Here is an 18,358-nt window from a genome sequence, read left to right as displayed (position 1 = left end):
ACGACTGCTCCAGCTCTCTGCTCGCGCTCTCTGCTCCGCGCTCTCCTGCTCCGGCGCCTCCTCCTGCTCCGGCGCCTCCTCCTGCTCCGGCGCTTCCTCCTGCTCCGGCGCCAGCACCATTACCTCCTCCAGCGCCTTCTCCAGCGCCTCCTCCAGCGCCTCCTCCAGCGCCTCCTCCAGCGCCTCCACCAGCGCCTCCTCCGCCTCCAGCGCCTCCTCCTGCTCCAGCGCCAGCACCATCACCTCCAGATCCAGCCCCTTCTCCACCCCCTCCTGCTCCTCCCGCGCCGTCTCCTGCTCCGGCACCCCCTCCGTCAGCATCGCCCGCACCGCCGCCTATCCCTCCTGCTCCGCCTGCTCCACCTCCAGCGGCACCCCCCGCCCCTGCTCCCGTACCATCACCCCCGGCGCCTTCTGCTCCACCACCGCCGGAAGCTCCGCCCACTCCATCCCCGGCCCCGCCTGCCCCTCCAGCGGCGCTACCGTCTGCAACGCCAGACCCAGTCCCATCGGCTGCACCGCTGGAGCCGGCGCCGAAGCCTTGGCCAGCTGCATCTCCGCCTGCGCTGGAGCCCGTGGCTGCACCTGAAGCGCCATTGGCTCCCGCTGCGGCATCAGCACCGGCATCAGCACCGGCACCGCCACCGGAGCCATCATCTGCTCCAGCGAGCGATCCGTCTCCCGCCGCGGACGCGCCTCCTTCCGCCCCGGCACCGGCCCCGTCGCCGAGACCCATGGCCGTGCCGTCGTCGGGTATTCCATCGCCGTTGGAATCGATTGCGGCCGCGCCGGCGCCGGCGCTGCCCTGCCCCGACATCGGTCCCGCCGCCGGATCGCCGTCGTTGGGGTTTGCTGCCGTATTTGATGAGGCGGCGCCTGGTCCGCCGTCGGACCTGGACGAGGAGGGCAAGAAGGTATTGGCGAGCGTGTCTGCGACGCCGCGAAAGCCCGCCAGGAGACCCGTGACGCCGCTATCCGACGGGGTTGCTGCTGTTGAAGTGTCGAGGTACGGCGCTTGTAATGGTGGTGGTGGTGGTGTGTCCCCAGAGTACGCCCAATACGCAGTGTCGGGATAGCCTGCTGGGCCTCCGAAGCCGGAAGTGTCAGCGGACGGGTAGTACTCCGAGGTGATGGAGGACGTGAAGGTGGAGTCAGACTGGCGTCGGTGCGGCGCGACCTCGCGAGTCGACCCGAGGTCGAGGCTGTCTTGGATCGGGAGCGGTGCGGCTGCGAAGCCCTCGCCAGCGTCGACGATGTTTCGTCGCGCAGAGTGATGCTGATCCGTGTGCGCAGAGAATCGATCGTCCTCGAGGGAGGAAAAGACGGCTTGTCTAATCAGGTCTCGCCGATGCTCGTCGGCTGCTGGGTGCTTGGACCATGCTGGGATTGATAGAGGGTCGAGTGTCGCGCTTATCAAGTCGCTATCGGCGGTAGAGGCGGCGACGGCGGAAAGGGTGAAGGTCGCTGCCGATACGAGCAGGAGCCAGGGCCTCGCTCTTGACGCTCGAGGCGAAGGTCGTTGCGGCCTGCAGCCGAAGGTCGATGCAGTACCGGTGCTGGCGGTGGTGTTGGTGGTGTTGGAGCGCATCTTCTCTCGCGTCGACCTGGAACGAATCAGGACTGCCCAGACGGGGGCGTCGAGGATGTGGTCGGGAGGCACACCTCCTATATCCTCGCCGCTGCTCTCGAGCGTACCCTCTGAGCTTAGTCAGGTGTATGGGCGGCGAGATGGTGAGGCATTGCCGCCGGCGTGTGCAGCGAGCGGGTCGGAGCGAGTCGAGGGCGCGAGGGCCAGCGGATACCGAGCTGGCCTTGCCGGCTTGTCAGGGGTCCGTCTCGCCAACCAAGATCCTCCCTTGTCAAGCGATACCTCCTTTCTTGCTTGCTCGCTCTCCCGCGGATTCCCCGCTGTGTCTCAAGGCCCATTGTTGCGGAAGCAGCAGGACCGGAACGGAGCAGCATGAAGGCGATGATATGCCTACGGAGGGCGTCTGGGCGGGCAGAGGCGGGGGCAGCATCGTATCGTCCAAGGGTCTCACCTCGTGGCCGACGGCCAGCGAGCAATCAGAGGCCGGGTCCGGAGAAGGCATCGGCTGCAGCCATGGACCGACCTGCGAGCGACGGACGGGGTGCCGCTGCGAGATCAAGATTCCGGCTGCACCATGGCATGCCTTCGCCCTAACTAGCAGCAGCGGGGCCAAGACACCGCGTATATTTGCCAGTCGGCGCCGTGGGGGATTCCAGGGAGACCCCGTCCGGCGAGATCTATGAGCGCCGTTCGTCATGGGGTGGCGAGCATGGCTCCGACATGCGCCTGCCTGCCTGCCTGCCTGCCTGCCTGCTGGCTGCAAGCTGGTCAAGGAGCACCGCACGTTGCTGTGTTTGTTTCAGGCGAAGTCAGTGCGGCATACGGCGAGGATTGGCAAGGGCAAGCAAATGTTGGTGTGTCGGTCTTTGTCCTGGCGACAAGGAAGGGCATGGATGCCAGGGGGTCCGGCCCACCGCGGGCCCTCATGTGCGCGTCGAGCCGTGACATGTCGCGCCCCTCGCTCGCGCTGCCTAGGCTGGCTCGACTTGCTGCCAGGGCAGCGCGCGTGCCCCACGCCCAGGCACTACTCATCGCAGCCCAAGGCCGAACCACGGACGCTCGGACCCTGACGCGGAAGCTCGACGGGATCTCCGGCAGAGTAGAACGACGGCGACGCTTCCGTGCTTCGAATGCGGTGTGATGCTCGACGAGGAGGCGATCCCCCGCCCGCGATGGCTGCTGGCGACGAGCCATGTCGCAGATGAGCTCAGGACGCTTCATGGCTCGATGGTGCCTTTGTCCGTACATACATACAAACGAGGACGACGATCTCGACGGCGCAAGCCCGTCCATCCTGCCTTCCATCTGCTGGGCCCTTCGAGTTTCTCGCTACATCGGCCCGCCTGCTATGCCGAACGCGCAGGCGGCATCCGAATCGCAACACGACCAGATCTCTATTCCGACCTCTGTCCCCTTCCGGCGTCTCACTACTGGAAGTCGACCTGGCGCTGCTCTGCGACGGTGAAGCCGAGCTTGCCCGTGTCGAGGCCCTGGATGAGGTTGCGCAGGCACACGGCCTCCATCTCAGTCTGCGTCTCGAGCGTCAGCGTGCCGACGTGGGGCAGCAGCATCGCCTTTGTTTCCTTGAGCGCCAGCAGACGCGGGTGGATCGAGGGCTGTGAATGAGTGGGGGGCGGAGGGTAAGAGGCGAGGGGCAGAAACCGCAGCTCACGGGTCAGCGCGGGCCAACTCCTCGCTCTGCCGGGTCGAAAGGAGCGTGCCACGCCACGGCGCACCCACCTCGTTCTCGTACACGTCGAGACCCGCGCCGGCGATGACGCCCTGCTCGAGGGCCTCTGCGAGCTGCTCTTCGTGGATCACGGGACCGCGGGCGGTGTTGATGATGACGGCCGAGTCCTTCATCCTGCTGAGCTCATCTCTGCCGATGAGGCCCTTTGTCTGTGGGGTGAGCGGGCAGTGGAGGGACACGGCGTCGGATCGCTCGAGGAGGTCGTCGAGCGTCTCGACGTACTCCATGCCACCCTTGGCTGACTCGGCCTCGAGCTTGGGGTCGAGCCTGTTGCGGTTGTGGTAGATGACCCTCATGCCAAGGGCGTGCGACGCCTTGTAGGCAAAGGCCCGACCGATGCCGCCCGCGCCGACGATGCCGAGCGTCTTGCTGCGCGGGTCGCGGGCCGAGTGGAAGTCAAACTGCGAGTTGAACGCGCCGCGGTCGAGGTGCGCCTGGGCCAGCGGGAAGCGTCGGAGGGCGCCGAGGAGGAGAAAGAGGGCGACGTCGGACGTGGCATCGTCGACGGCGACGGGCACGTTGGACACCTGCACGTTGCGCGCCGTCAGGGCGGCGACGTCGAGCTGGTCGTAGCCTGCCCCGTTGTGCACAATGTACCGCAGGGAGCGGGGCAGCGCTTCGACGAGCTGCGGATCAAAGCGCCCCGTCACCTTGACCGAGCGGGCGCCTCCAAAGTGGCGGTAGATGCCGACAACGTCGGCGTAGTCGCCCGAAGGGGCGAAGCGCGAGATGAGCTCGTCGCGGGTTTTGGCCGAGGACGTCTGCAAGTTGCGGGTGATCCGGAGCGATGCGACGCCAAGGTGGGGCAGATCGAGAGGCGCGGGTCAGCAGCTTGAGGGAGGCCGACGCTGGCCACGGCTCGAGGGGGCCAAGCCGCCGACTCACGAGCACGTCTGCCTTGCCCTTGAGGCGCTCCAGCTCGGCGGTTGCGAGCTTGATCTCATCGAGAAGTAGCACCTTGGGCTTGGACGCCTGCGACGAGGCCCAGCGTCGGACAAGGGGTGCTGTCGTCGTCGTCGTCGTCGTCGTCGTCGTCGGCGCTGCGGGCGGGCCCCGCTGAGCGAGCTGCGAGGCGGACGGCAGTCGCAGCCATCTGGTCGTGAGTGCCGGTCTCATGGTTGCGCTGAGCGAGTTGATCGGCCTCGATCCGCGGTCGGGCGTTGGTCGAGTGGGGCCGCGTGCGAAGAAGGGCAGGGGAGGAGGTGTGGGTCGGAAGCTCCGACGAGCGAGCAGGCCAGGCCTCAAGACCCTCTTTCGGAAGAAGCCGACGCCCTTGGCGCTGGCTCGGGCCACGCCGGCGCACGCATGTCCTGGCCTGCCCTGGCCTGCCCTGGCCAGCCAGGTGGAGGAGGCGAGCCGCGCATCTCCGACTTCCGAGGGGTTCGCTCGCACACCAAGACTTTTTTGAGCGGGCGGCCGCGCCTTCCCGCCCGACGACCCTCTTCTGTTGGTAAGCTTTTCGCCGCCTCTTCAACGATCCTTCGCCTCTCCACCTATTTGCCGTCCTCCGCCGTCCCTCGCCGTCCCTCTCCATCCCTTCCCGTCTAATAGACACGCACCGGCTTCGTGGCGATCCTTCTTTCTCGGTGACTTCGATACCCTCCCCTCGCCCCTCCAACACCTCCCCTCCTCTGGACTGCCGACCTTCGGGTACTGCCTCCTAGCCCTCCGCCCTGGCTCGCCTCGTCTCGCCGATATTACACCCTCTAGTACTAGCCCAGGTATCAGAGCCTGCCAGGGAGCCATCGAGGCTCTCTGATCCAGTCCTCTGCCAGTCGCTCTTCGCCACCATTCGGCCAATCGCCCTTCTCGCTGCTCGGTCATCTCTCTGCCCCTCTGCCCCATCCGCAGCCGCAGCCACAGCCAGGCTTCTCGCCCGTCCGCTCCCGACGCCCGCCACCCGAGACGCAGTCTCTCAACACAGGCTCGGCCGCTACAGCACCCGCCGATTCGTCTCAACGCAGCTAGCTTTGCCCGACCCGGCACCTCTGCTGTGCCTTCCTGCTCCATCTGTCGAGGTCCGCCCGCTCTACCACCCGGTTGCGATCCCCCGCGACGCCCAGATCGAAATCGTCAGCCGCGTCAAGCCCGCACCGCTGCCTTACCCTCTCACAGTGCTTGCAGCAGCCAAGCAGGCGCAGAAAGAGCAGGCGGCCTACTCTCGCTACCAAGAAAGGCTGGCAGCCAAGGAGCGCTTGCAGGCGGAAAAGAAGGCTCGCATCGAGGCTGGAGAACACCACCGTAGACTGCGCGTGCTCGTGAAATCCCTCCGGCAACACGGACACAACGTGCTGGTCACCCTGTCCCAGCTCGACAGTCTCGCGCGGCATCAACAAGATCGGATCGACCGCATCAAGAATCTTGCCGGCCATCCGCCAGCTGCTATCGCACTAGCCGAGAAAGCGCCTCCGACTCCATCGCCGAGGACCGAGCCTGCGCTTCCCGCCAAGGCTGCCCCTGACGACGCCGACACGCTCGCCGAGGCAAAGTGGGTTCACGTCCCGGCGTCGATCGAAAAAGAGCCGGACATGAAGAGCAAACGGGCCACGAAACTCGGCGAAGGCGCGCCTGCGGGCTCCAAGTTCGGCAATGCGACAGAGGTCAAAGCCGGCAGCAACTGGAAGTCGCTCAAGAAGGTGGGTTGCCTCGTGCCAATGGCCCCCACACACTCAGGGACGATAACGCTGACTTGACCCTCTCGTTCAACGACGTCGCTCGGCAGACTCTCGCTGCAGAGAACCCGTCCGCTGCGACCAAGCCAACCGCCTCTTTGAGAGCGACAAAGCACATACCTGCGGGACCGCCGGCGAAGACGAGCACGGAAAAGTGGGGCGGTACCGCTCTCGCCAAGGCTGGTGATCCGACGGGCAACGGCAAGGCCGTGGCCACCACGTCGGCCTCCGGCGCCTCCACCTCGTCCCGCCCTTGGTTCGCAGACGACCTCAAGGCCGAGGACCTGGCGCTGGCGACGTCGATCACGCGCGACATCACGGCGCGCTCGATGCACTGGGAAGGCATCATGGATCCAGCCCTGAAGCGGCAGATCATCCTCGAAGGACCCGTCAAGGACGCCATCCAGATGAAGAAGAAGTGAGTGCCCCCAAGTAGCCCCAGCGGGCGTTTCCGGCTTCCTCCCTCGCGGCAGCACGCTGAACGCTCCGACCGCGCTCCAAGCCATCCCCACTCCATCTCTCCCTGCTTTCCTCGCCCCCGGCAGAGAGGCAAGCTACATCGCAGTCGACTGCGAAATGGTCGGCGTCGGGCCAAAGGGGAGCGAGTCGCACCTGGCCCGGGTATCGCTGGTCGACTTCCACGGCAACCTGGTGCTGGACCGCTACGTGCGGCCCATGGAAAAGGTGACCGACTACCGCACCTGGGTGTCTGGCATCCGGCCGAGGCACCTGCGCGACGCGCCGCCGTTTTCCGAGGTGCAGGCCGAGGTGGCTCGGCTGATCAAGGGCAAGGTGCTCGTCGGCCACGCCATCCAGAACGACCTCAAGGCGCTGATGCTGTCGCACCCGCACGCCCTTATCCGCGATACGGCCGCGTACCAGGGCCTGCGCGACATTGCGCAGAGCAAGATGCCCTCGCTGCGCAAGCTGGCCAAGCTCGTGCTCGGCATCGATATCCAGGTCAAGGGCCAGCCGCACTCGAGCGTAGAGGATGCCAGGGCCACCATGGCCGTCTTCCGGACGCAAAAGGTCAAGTGGGACGAGTCGCTCCGAGGTCGCAAGGGTCGCAGTGGCAGCGGCACCGCCGTCGTCGATCACGACGCCACATCGGCAGTCACCGACGCCAATGCCGATGCCGGTGCGGGCGGCTCGGCGATCCAGCGCATGGCGGGCAAGTTTGCCTCGCGGATATGGCAGCCCCCATCCCCCTCCACCTCTGCTGCATCCGAGGATCCAAAGTGGGGCAGGGCAGCGATGACGGGGGCGGCAGGGACCAAGAGGAAGGTCGAAGCCGGCGCCAGCGGCGGCGGTGGTGGTGGTGGTGGTGGAGGCGGCGTCAAGAGAGTCAAGACGGTCATGCCCCAGGCCTCGGGTCCGGCCAAGCCAAGGCCAAAAGTGGCGGCCAAGTCGGACTGGTGGAAAGACGACTTCTGACGGCGTCACCGCTGCGCCGTTCAGGCGGGCTCCCGGCTTCCGTTTGGATCGCAGGATGTCGACGCGACGAGATGAGGAGCTAGTTTCGAGGTCGACCAGATTTTGGCTCAAGCCGCAGAGAGAGAGAGAGGTTCTGTATTTTACAAGCGGTATGCAGAGAGTCGAGGCGGGTTGGGGACGGAGGGGGTCGTCGAACTAAGGTTTCGAGAGGCGGGGGTCGAGGCGAGGAAACGGGTAGCATCGCCATTACGAGGGGGGGTCGAGGGGAGATGGAGAGAGAGAGAGAGACGCGGGATATGTCGCGTGATGTGGCGACGGCGCTGTCGGCAGCCACGCTGACGGCATGGTGCTGGGGACGAGGCAGGTCTCCATGGAGACGCTGCGCTGCGAGCCGCGGAGGGCTTGCTTGGACGAGCGGGACCAGGAGACGAGGGCGCGCCTGGGTCAGAGGATCGGTCGGTTCGAGTCGGGTCGGGCCGGTACATGCTGAGTTGTGGAATCTGGCGGCGGCGAGGCCGAGCGAGGAGGCACGGGCTCGCGCAGCCGCGTCAGTCTTCCTTCTTGCTGAGGTGGGAGCCGATCAGCTGTGCAGGAGGAAAGGTCAGGGCCGAAAGCAGATGCGCCAGGCAGAGGTCAGCGGACTGCGACAGGGACGGGACCAGGCCGCCGCCTTCCACGGGTCATACGCACCTTGGCCATCTCAAAGGAGCTGGGGAGCGAGTCGCGGCGGAGCGGGGCAAGGACAGTGGCTGCCGGTCAGCGTTCGGGCTTCGCCGGTGGTTGCGCACGGACACGGGCACGGCTCTCTGCACTCACTCGACGGTGCTCTTGCCAAAGATGTCGGTCAGCTTGGCGTCGCAGAGGATCTGCCGCTTGTTGCTCTCGTTCTGCAGGTTGTTGGCCTTGATGTAGACCCAGAGGTTCTTGACGACGGCGTGCCGCGGCATCTGCGGTGTCGGTCGCAACAAGCAAGGGGCCCGGAAGGAGGCGTCGTCGGGGAAGCGATGGTCAGTACGAGTCTACCCTCAGCGTCCCGGCCACGGCGAGGGCGCAACTCACCTCATTGCCGCCGCAGACCTCTGCCAGCTTGGGCGCGAGGATGAGTGGCCGGTTAAAGGGGTTGTTGGGGTTTGCGGCGCGCTTCTTTTTGGCCGCCTCCTCCTCGTCGAGCACCTCGCTCGCCGCGCGCTTCTTTGTCGCCTTCTTTTTCGGCTTGGCAGCTGGCTCGGCTGCTGCCTTGGGCGCCGCCTTTGTCTTTGTGCCGTTGGCCGTCGAGGCGGCCGGGGCTGCGGCGGCCTCCTTCTTGACGGCGGGCGCGGCGCCCTGGCTGCTGCTGGGAGTCGTGTGGCCGCCGCGGACGCCGCCGAGACCGGGTAGCGCGAGGCCGCCGGATGGCGGTGCCGAGGGCGGCTTCGACTCGGGCTGTGGCGGGGGTGCGACACTCTTCGACATCTGGTCGAAGCAGTCGCGGATGACTTCGTCGATCTGCTTTTTGCTCGCTGCGAGGTCGAGGTTGGGTGGCAGCCTCCCCGGCGGCAGCTGCGAGAGGCCGACGCGGACCTTTTTGGCCGAGATGGACGAGAGGTCAGCATGTTCGAGGATCTGGATGATGGCGGGCCGCAGCACCGCCACCGTCTGCGGATCGAGCTGCGACATTGTGCAGGTGCTATGTGGGTAGGTGGGGCGATCCGAAGGGCGAGGTCGACGTGGCGAGAGGCTGGGCAGGGCTAAAAGCTGACGATCCAGTCAGGAGCGCGCAGATTTGGTCGGTGCGATCGAGCTGAGCGATGTGGCCCGGGCTTGGCCGCGGCGTGCAGGCTGGGACGGCTCCCAACTATCGCAAGGCAGCCCTAGTCGTGGTGATGGGTCAACAGCCAGCTGAGGGAGAGAGGGACGCTGGCGGATTGCGACCGGCCTGGTCGACGGAGAGATCTGGCAGGTTTCCAGCGACGTACAAGACCGGCGTGAGCGCGAGCGCGAGCGGGACAGTGGCGGGGGCAGGGGGGACGCGAGCTGGCCGAAAGCGGGTGCGGTCGTCGAAGTGCGAGGGGCAGCAGTGGTGGAGAGAGGTGACTAGGTGAGAAGATGGAGTTGGCTGGTTGGCTGGTAGGATGCTTGGAGCGAGCCGCCTGCGGTCGCGGGACGGCAGGCTACCCGAACGCCAGAATTGATTGACACTCTGGCCAGCAGGGCGAGGCTGCCGCCAAACGACTCTCAATCACCGAATCGCCTCTCGGGCTGCCCGCCAGGCTCACCCACCGTAGCCGCGGGGCCTGCCGCGAGCGCGGGTGGGCAAGGCACGCTCGGCCTAGCCTGGGCTGGCCTGGTCGCTCCAGCTGTCTGCCTGCCTGCCAGCCCCTTGTTGCCTCGCAGGCCAGGCCTGTGGACTGGCCTTCTCCACCTCGCAAAATGCGACTCAACTCTACGCCACGGCCCGGAAGTCGGAAAGCAGAGGCGCCGGTGATCGCCAGCAGGCTCAGCCCACTTGCCCTCGCATCGGGGCTGGGCCTAGCCTGGCCAGGGCCCTAGCCTTCTCGGGACGTCCGTCGAGCAAATGTACATGCATGGTCGGCTCACTCTGCCTGGCCTAGCTAGTCTTTTGAGCAAAACCTTGCGGGCCGCGCCGGCGCATGGAAGCCAAGAAGAAGAGGCCTAACGAGGGTCAGCGGTACGGTCAGCGGCGGGATCCGGTCACGCCGAAGGGCGAGGCAGGCCTGGCCAGGTCACGGCCGGACCGCGGTGAGGTGGGGCCCGAGCGCGTGCCTCACGCTCCACATGCAACCCTTGGCAGGCGGCAAGAGGGCAAGGAGGGCCGGCTGGCCAGGCTGGTTGGCCGGCCGCACCCTCGCCACCACCGCTCATCTTTCGACTTCCCACCTTTACTCGCTGCTGCCTGTCGCTGGATCGCCTCTGTCTGGCCCTCGCCCTCGTCCTATCTCTCGCCCTTGTCCTCACCCTCGACCTGCCGCTCTTGCCACCCAACGACGAAACAGACGCATCGGGACGCTGCCGACTGTTGCAGCTGCAGATCCAGCGTCGCCCGTCGCTGCCTTAGCTCGCTCTCTCTCGACCCGCCTCTGCCGAGACTAGCCAGCGCGGGCTCGCCTCGGATCGCTCCGACGCCATGTCATCCGACTTGTCGTCGCCCCAGTTTGAGGGCGGAATGGCTCCGCCCACGCCGGACAAGCCGGTTTCTGGCCAGCAGCCAGGCCAGGGCGCAATGAGCCGCTCCAACTCGAACCTCGTCGCCGACCTCGAGCAGAGGCGGCAGACGGCAGCCTCGTATCGCAACGGCCAGCCCACCTCAGAGGCCCAGGCGGCCAACGCCGTCTATCAGCCTCAGCATCAAGCAGATCCACCCCGCGAGCTGTTCCTACGCATCCGTATCCAGTCGATTGAAAAGGCCAAGCGCGACCTCATGGTCAGGATGGACGCAATCGTGAGTAGCAGCAGTACAGTAGTAGCAGCAGCCGGGCCGCGAGGTGCTGCGGTTCCCAGCAGCTTCCAGCGATGCCAGCACCGGCGCTATGCGTGACATTGACGCCGTGCTGCCTGCTGTCCTCGTCCCCTCTCCCCCCCTCCCTCCCTGTCCCCGCTATGCTGCCGGTCTGCCAGACCAATGTCCCCCATTTTCGGTCCTCGTCCTACCCGGGATTCACTCGCTCCTACCGCGAACTGTGCCTCTACGCCCTCGCCCTCTCGCTCTCGTCGCCCGCCACCATCGTACCCGCGCTGCCGCTGCCCTCCACCACGGCAAGCGGCGTCGAGGACACCCGCATCCTCCGCCTCATGCTCTCGCGCTGGTTCTCTCGCATCCTCGCCGAGCCCTCGCTCCGCGACAACCCAGAGACGCGCAACCTCGTCGAGGCCGACTTTACCTACTCGCCCACCCCACCCGGCGCCGGCAGCTCCTCTGCAGCCAGGAAGAGGTTCGCCAACGCCATGGCCAGCGCCGCAAACGTTGCCTACGGCGGCGTCGACTCGACCGGTGGCCTCCCCAACGGCGTCCTCGCCACCTCGGCCTCCGCAAGCACCAGGAGCGGTGGCGGCGGCGGTGGCTTCAGCATCCTGGGCCTCGGAGGCGGCAACAAGGGCCTCAGCACCTCGAGGAGCGTCTACGACGATGACGAGGACCTTGTGGCGGCACGCGCAGAGGTGACGAGGCTCGAGATGCAGTTTGCCGACGCCGCCGAGGCGTCCGAGAAGCTGGCCCATTCGCGCCGCGCCCTCACCACCGCCCTCTCCGACCTCTCTGCCAAGCTCAACAACCTCGGCGCCGTCGAAGAGGTCCGTCCGCCCTCGATGCGCCTCGGGCTGCCCCACGCGCTCAAGAGCGCCGCGCACACGAGCCGCAGCGTGGGCGAGCTGCAGGACGCCCTCAGCAACACTGAGCTGCTGACGCTCGGCGATGCGGTCGCCTACCAGTCGATCAACGCCCGGGCCGCCAAGGAGGCCATGCTCGCGCGCAACGCCCTCGTCGAGGAACACCACAATGCGCAGAAGGCCGTGGTCGCCAAGAAGCGCGATGCCGAGCACCTCAAGACGCAGCGCAACCTGCGGGCGGACAAGGTCGACGACGCCCTCGAGGAGCTCGAAGAGGTGAGTTGCGCACGGGGCCAACGGCGTCGACGATGCCGCACCGCCCCCTGACGCCGACACGTCGCTGACATCCGGATCGTCCCTCGACGTGCGGGCAAACAGGCAAAGCGGCACGAAGTCGCGCTGGCGCAGAATCTCAAGCGGATCAGCCTCAACCTGCACAGCAGCCTCCAGAGCCACAGCCGGCACGCGCACCACGACCTGCAGCAGGCCCTGTTGGAGCACGCGCGGGGTAGCCTGATGTACCAAAAGCAGATCCTCAAGGAGCTCCGTGCGCTCAAGCCGGAGCTCGAGGCTCGGCGGGCGCCGATCGCCTCGGCCACCTCTTCGTCGTCGATGTCGCAGGGCACGCCGGCAATGCCGTCTGGAGCCGTGCCTGGAGCGGGGCAGGGAGGAGCACACGAAGTGCCAAGGCCGTACGAAGCCATGGAGTCGCCCGCAGCACCGCCGCCGCCATCTGCCGTTCTGTCTCCAGCACCAGCACCAACACCGGCGCCGGCATTCGCAGCAGCAGCAGCAGCAGCAGCCTCGGCGTCTTCGGACATGGGCAAGTCAGGTAGCGCTTCTTCGGCGCTGCCCACTTCGCCTCCCCGGACCAGCAGCATGCCGGCCTCGCGCAGCTTCAGTGCCCAGGCAGCCTCGGCTGCTCAACAAGCCGGTCCTCAGACGATGACGCCACCGCGGCCAAATCCCTGGATCCGCGCCGATACGCAGTCCCCAACCCAACCCCAGCATCACGCTCCGAGCGGCATGACGCAGTCCTTCTTCCAGCCACGGCATCCGTCGCACACGACTCCGGAATCGCCGGGATTTCACCACCATCCACCACCGCAGCAGCAGCAACAGCAGTCCCCACCGCCGGGCAACGCCATGGCGCAGAGCATGTTTGTCACTCCGCCCGCGCCGCTCGATGGCGCGGCCTCGTTTGCGTCGAGGTTCGGCACCCTCAACTCGGGTGCGGCCGGCTTCGCGAGCGGCACCGCGAGTGGGCGCAGCCGCATCTCGGCCAGCGAGGCCGCGAGGAGCCTGGCTGGGAAGTTTTGAGGCGCGAGAGCAGGCGAGCGTCCGAGCGGGCACGCCTCCGAGGCCGGCGCGCCCTGCTCGCCCCGCAGCGACGGCCACGCCCCACTCGGAACCCATCTAGATGGAACGGCATCCGCGCACGGCATCCGCGCACGGCATCCGAGCTCGGCAAGTCGGCAAGCAAGCGGCGGGCTGAGAGTATTCGATAGCATAGCGGTGGCTCGTCATTAGCCACGTCGGGTGGGATGGGCAGGGAGGGACACTAGCGGCGATGAACGGACAGGCGGATAGAGAGGGCAAGGTGGCGATGCAGACCGAGGCCGACAGTCGGTCGGTAGGTCGTTTGGATGGATGGTGTGCGGGAGAGGGAACGGGACGGGTGAGGCACCGGGGCGCGCTAGCGGATGAGGACGGGGTCACAAGGTGGCGGAGCAGGCGAGGGGAAAGAGACGAGTCCGGGGGGAAAAAAGCATGCGTAGAGTTCCATACCGTAGAGGCCAAGGTGGGCGGGATGCCGAAGCGTCTCGTCGCCAACGGGGGGTCGCATCACGGGGACAAGGGCGAGGAGTGCCAGTTTCGAGGCCATCCATCGACACCTTGTCAGCGGCAGCAGCGAACGACGGACTTTGTTCGGATCGCGACTCGAGGACAGCTGGGCAAGGGGGCCAAGCAGATCGATCAAGGGACTGGGGGCGACAGCTACTGGCTGTAGAGAGCCGCGCCCATCCTCCTGGCCGAACTTGCCGAGTTGGTCGGCGTAGTCTGCGTCGGATCGGAGGCAGCTAGCCGACCGGTCGTACTGGACGAGGGGGTGGCATGGGGGGAAGAGACTGAGGGTGAACCGCCGACAGCGGCGGTGGTAGGGTGGTGCTGGTGGTGGTGTGCCGAGTCGAGGAAAGAACGGTGGGGTGGAGGAGGGTGGTGATGCAATGGCGAGCTGGGGAACTGCATCGAGGCGTGGGTGGGCGACGATGACGAGGTGGCGTACCCCGCCGCATTGGCCAGACCGCCGCCCCCTGACGACGACGACGACGACGAGAGCGGGGCGAGTTGACGCGACCCCGCAATCAGCGGCGACGAGGCCGGGTGGTGGTAGTACATCCTTCGTGCCGTCGGCGTCGTGCTGCCGTGGTGCGACGACGAGTAGGGACTCAGCGGCGGTGGCGGCAATGGACCGACTCCACCTCCGCCGCCTCCCAGGCCGATAGTGCCGGGCTGCACGGGTGGGAGGATGTTGGAGGGCCCATGCGAGTGAGGGTGCGGGTGCGGGTGCGAGAGCGATCGGCTATGCGCCGATCCCGCCGCCGGTCCGAGCGCTCCGTGGCGCGGCGTAGGCGAGTAAGGCCCGTACGCGTGCGTCGTGCTGCCGCCGCCCGACGGCGCCGCGCCAATCGAGAGCTTGTGCAGAGGCGTCGCCGTCACGTCGCCCGCATCCGGGCCGTCGTCGCTGATGCCGCCGTCGTGGTCGTCGTAGCGCTCATCGTTGGTGCTCCGCCCCCCAGCACCGCCGCTGCCACCGCCACTACCTCGGACGCGTCGGCCGTTGCTGCTGCCGGCGCCACCGCCACCGACGCTGCTCTTCCTGCGCGACACAGACGCCGAGGCGGGCGGACCGCGTCCGTAGTCGCCCTCCTCTTGCGACTGCTGGTCCGACGCCGATGCCGACGCCGTGTTGGCAGCCTCGTCGGCCTCGGCCTGCGCCTTGGCGGCCGCCTCTTTGCGCCTCATGAGCAGGTATCGCTGCCGGCACTGGTGGTAGGAGCGCGTGCCCACCGCGCGAGAGATGAGCTCCCACCGCTGCCCGTGCTCCTTGATGGCCGCGCGCAGCTTGGTGTCCTCTTCGTTGGTCCACCGCACGTAAGGTAGCCGCTTCTCCGGGTTCTGGTTGCCGCCAAACGAACGCGTCTCGCCGTTCGACCTGGAGCTGCTCTGGCCGGCGTCGTTGGCGCTGGCGCTGGCGCTGGCGGTGCCGTTGTTGTTGCTGCCGCCCTTGGCCTTGCCCCGCGACGGGCTCTTGCCCGACCTCTGCGAGCCGGCCTTTGACGCGTCGCCGCTCTTGCTGCGCTTGGCGCGCGACGTCGCCGCCGTCGCCGCCGCCGTCGCCGCCGCCGCTTCACCGTCCATACCGTCCTCGTCGCTGCTCAGGCTGCCGAGCGGGCTGACGCCGTCGTAGCCCCCGGACCTATCGCTGCCCATGCTCGGGTTGAGACTGGCAGCAGCCTGGTCCGCTAGCAGGTCGAGCGCGCTGAGAGCCTGGCTGGCACCGGCGCTCGAGGGACCGCTAGGCGCGTAGTCCGTATACAGGTGCTGAGGCACCTGGCCGTACGGATCCGCCCCTTCTGTGCTGGTCCGGCCGCGGGGCTGACGGTCCGAGATGAACGGCGAGCCAAACGGACCGGTGTCGATCGCGGCCGACGAGACGCGGCGTCGCTTTGGGCTCTCGTGAGGCAGACGGATAGGGCTCGAGGCGGCGTGGTGATGATGGTGCGAGTAGCCGTAGGGGTCTGGCTCCATGGCACGGGCGTGGACGGAATGGAGCGGGTGCGGCGCGTTCGGCACGGGAACGGGCTCGCGCGAGTATCGCGTGCGGCCATCGCCGCCGGAAAAGACGGCCCGCTCGTGCTCCGGCAGCGTCCGCATCCGAGGCGACGCGGTGCTCGCGCCCGGGTTGAGCGTCTCTGCAGCCTGCAGCAGCTCGTCGATGCCGGTGAAGGATGACACCGAGGCGCTGCTCTCGAATCGCTTGTGCTGCGAGGCGCGCGCGGACTCCCTGACATCGGTGGCCGGGCGCGCAAGCTCAGCCGGGTCGCCATTTCGGACGCCGCCATCGGCCATCCTCGGCGTCGTAGGGACGCTGTGGTTGGACCGGGGCGTCTTTGGGGGCCGCTCGCCCAGCTTCGTCATGGGGGTGCGCGGCGAACCCTCGTACGGCAGCTCGCCGTCAAAGCCTTCGGACGCCTGTCGTTTGACTGGCGAGGCATGCGCCATGGAACTCTTGAGCTCGGCGGCTGGTGCCAAGACCGATATGGAAGTGCCATTGATCCCCGCGACCTCGACGGCGGCCTGCACTGATGCCGGCTCGGCGTGTTCTGCGGCCGGTGTCGCCTCGGCGGCCTTCCGCATCTCTCGCAGACGCCTCGCCGCCAACATCAGGTGTTCGGTCTCGGCATCGCCCATGACGGCATTCCTCTTCTTTCGGCTCCTTTCCTTCCGACCACCGGATCGGCTGGGCGTGGCCGGAGCGGTGCTCGTGCCATCGCCCACCGCACCCGCTGAGGCCGTCGTGGCCTGCGACGAGGCCTCGGCGGCTCCGTTGACGCCAGCACGCTCACGCTCGGCCTCGGCCAGCTTGATCCCGCCGCCCACGAGGTAAGGGCGGAGCGACCTGAGCTCGGCCTCGAGGCGGTGTACCTGTGCTTCGGTATCGCGCAGCCTCGTCTTGAGGTAGCGCTTGTCCGCGGCGAGCTTGTTGCGCTCCCGGAGGACCGCCGTCGAGGCCGGCGTCTCGTCGAGCACGGCATCGATCCCGCCGGCGTTGAGGATGCCGAGCCCCGTGATGCCCTCGGATTGGGCTTCGGCCTGAGCGGCGAGTGCGAGCCGGTCCCTGGACCGGTCGCGGCCGCGACCCTCTTCGCCCGCGGGCGTGGCGGGCTCGGCAAGGCGGCTGCGCGGACTGGCCTTGGACGGGCTCCTGGGCTCAAACGCGCCCTGGAGCTGCTGTGCTGAAGAGGGCCTCGAGCCGGTGGCAGCGGCCTCGGACGAGGTGCGACGAGCCATGGCGGCCGCGCCGAGCAGCTCGTCGGAGCGCGATGGCGGGAGCCGGCTGCTCGAGGCCGCGCTCGCAAGCCTGCCGACGTCGAGCGTGTCGATGCTGGGACGCTCGATGTGGCTGCGGGACTCTGCTCTGCTCAACAGGGCGCTGAGCATCTTTGCCTGGGCTTTCCATCCCTCGAGCTCGGCGTCGAGGCGGTCGCGCGCGCCCCGCTCCGCGGCGAGGGCGTGGGCGTGGGCCGTCTTGGTCGACGAGATGACCGAGAGGGCGGTGAGCCGGTTGGTGTGCAGCTGCGCCCTGGCGCGGTCGCGCTGCAGCGAGAGGTCGGTGCACTTCTGGGCGAGCAGCCTGACCATGTCGGCCAGCTCGCGCTCGCGCTCGGTGGCGTCGCTAGCCTTGCTGGCGTCGTCGAGGCCCATCTTGGACAGGCTTTCCAGGACACGTTTGACGTCGTGGCTGGTTTCTTGCCCGTCCGGGCCGTCATGCAGGGCGCCGTCGGCATCTGCCGAATCGGCGGGACTGGTGCCGTAGACGAGAAGCTCGACTTCCTCCGCCGAGGGTCCTAGGCCAAGGCCGAGCATGGGCATCGAGAGGCGCCCGCGTGGGTCATCCGGGTCGTTGACCGCCGCTGCATCGCCGCCTTCGACCTTGAGGCGCTGCACAGAGGGCGAGTTGGCGTCGTCGTCGGCGTCGTCGTTGGCGAGGTCGAAGTGGCCGAATGGAGCGCCGAGGATGGGCGAGGGCGTCCTGGATCGGCCCGACGATAGGGACCTGTGGCGCCTTGCACGATCTGCCTGACGGAGGACGCGTTGCCTCTCGTCTTGACGCTTACGGCCGTCTGGACTTGGGCTTGGGGGGCGCCGCGGCGGCGGTGGTGGTGGTGGATGCGCCCTTGGGGATGCATGTGTGGATGTGCTGACGAGGGAGGCGGGCGACATGTCCATGGCAGCAGCTGCTGCGGCTGCCGTGGTGGCCATGTGGGTGTGTGGATGCGCCCTTTTGTGGGCGGATGTGTGCGTCAGGCGTGCGGTTGGGCTGGCATCCAGGTGGCTGGGATGGCCGTGCAGGGTGGATGGCGAGCGTGGCGTGGGTCGGTACTCTGTGTGCGATGTTGGGGGCGTGGGCAGGTCGCTGGTGTACTGCGATCGGGGAGGCGTGGAAGGAGAGAGGCTGTGCTTTGGCAGGGGTGCAGGGAGGGTCGCCGAGGTGGATGTCGAGGGGGCAGATGTGATATGTTGGTGATGGTGGTGCTGCGGAAAGTGGCCTGGGTGACTTGACATTGCTTGCGGGGGAGTGGGGTCGGAGACGATGGCTGCGGCAGCTGAAAGAGAGACGCGTAGAGAGAAAAAGAGGGGGAGAGGGCGCGCTCAAGATAGGAAGAGAGAGAAGGGTAGAGAGGTAGAGAGAGAGAAAGCGAGAGAGGTAGAGAGAGAGAGGTAGAGAGAGAGAGGTAGAGAGAGAGAGGTAGAGAGAGAAGAAAGAGAGAGAGTGTGTGGAAAGGTAGAGGGAGAGAGAGAGAG

The 18,358-nt window shown here is 67.3% G+C and overlaps 6 protein-coding genes across 6 annotated transcripts in view; 2 read left to right on the top strand and 4 right to left on the bottom strand.

Annotated features, from left to right (window-relative positions):
• The window catches only part of PFL1_06875 (uncharacterized protein), a gene marked incomplete at both ends in the record, with an annotated part of 4,206 nt that extends 3,966 nt beyond the window's left edge, over nucleotides 1-240 (bottom strand). Inside the window, one exon of the mRNA XM_007881799.1 lies at nucleotides 3-240. Within this exon, the coding sequence (XP_007879990.1) occupies nucleotides 3-240 (238 nt within the window). The remainder of the gene's footprint in view (nucleotides 1-2) is intronic.
• A 2,775-nt stretch (nucleotides 241-3,015) lies between these two features.
• Nucleotides 3,016-4,454, bottom strand: PFL1_04015 (uncharacterized protein; the record flags this gene model as incomplete). The annotated part of the gene is made up of 3 exons (XM_007881539.1): nucleotides 3,016-3,204; nucleotides 3,329-4,099; nucleotides 4,224-4,454. The coding sequence occupies 3 exons, from the start codon at nucleotides 4,452-4,454 to the stop codon at nucleotides 3,016-3,018; spliced, it is 1,191 nt and encodes a 396-aa protein (XP_007879730.1).
• Nucleotides 4,455-5,866: 1,412 nt separating this feature from the next.
• On the top strand, nucleotides 5,867-7,444 carry PFL1_04014 (uncharacterized protein; the record flags this gene model as incomplete). Its single annotated transcript, XM_007881538.1, has 3 exons — nucleotides 5,867-5,974; nucleotides 6,061-6,428; nucleotides 6,556-7,444. 3 exons carry the CDS (start codon nucleotides 5,867-5,869, stop codon nucleotides 7,442-7,444), a joined length of 1,365 nt encoding a protein of 454 aa, XP_007879729.1.
• Nucleotides 7,445-7,992: 548 nt separating this feature from the next.
• PFL1_04013 (uncharacterized protein) lies at nucleotides 7,993-9,100 on the bottom strand (the record flags this gene model as incomplete). Its single annotated transcript, XM_007881537.1, has 4 exons — nucleotides 7,993-8,028; nucleotides 8,135-8,153; nucleotides 8,261-8,391; nucleotides 8,504-9,100. 4 exons carry the CDS (start codon nucleotides 9,098-9,100, stop codon nucleotides 7,993-7,995), a joined length of 783 nt encoding a protein of 260 aa, XP_007879728.1.
• A 1,468-nt stretch (nucleotides 9,101-10,568) lies between these two features.
• PFL1_04012 (uncharacterized protein) lies at nucleotides 10,569-13,087 on the top strand (the record flags this gene model as incomplete). The annotated part of the gene is made up of 3 exons (XM_007881536.1): nucleotides 10,569-10,883; nucleotides 11,060-12,043; nucleotides 12,146-13,087. 3 exons carry the CDS (start codon nucleotides 10,569-10,571, stop codon nucleotides 13,085-13,087), a joined length of 2,241 nt encoding a protein of 746 aa, XP_007879727.1.
• Nucleotides 13,088-13,765: 678 nt separating this feature from the next.
• PFL1_04011 (uncharacterized protein) lies at nucleotides 13,766-17,815 on the bottom strand (the record flags this gene model as incomplete). The annotated part of the gene is made up of 2 exons (XM_007881535.1): nucleotides 13,766-13,865; nucleotides 14,055-17,815. 2 exons carry the CDS (start codon nucleotides 17,813-17,815, stop codon nucleotides 13,766-13,768), a joined length of 3,861 nt encoding a protein of 1,286 aa, XP_007879726.1.
• Nucleotides 17,816-18,358: the final 543 nt, after the last annotated feature.

Source organism: Pseudozyma flocculosa (assembly GCF_000417875.1).
Source record: "Pseudozyma flocculosa PF-1 unplaced genomic scaffold scaffold00013, whole genome shotgun sequence".
NCBI classification, from domain to species: domain Eukaryota; kingdom Fungi; phylum Basidiomycota; class Ustilaginomycetes; order Ustilaginales; family Ustilaginaceae; genus Pseudozyma; species Pseudozyma flocculosa.
The sequence above is the reverse complement of the archived record's forward strand: the minus strand, read 5'-3'. Positions and strand labels throughout refer to the sequence as shown.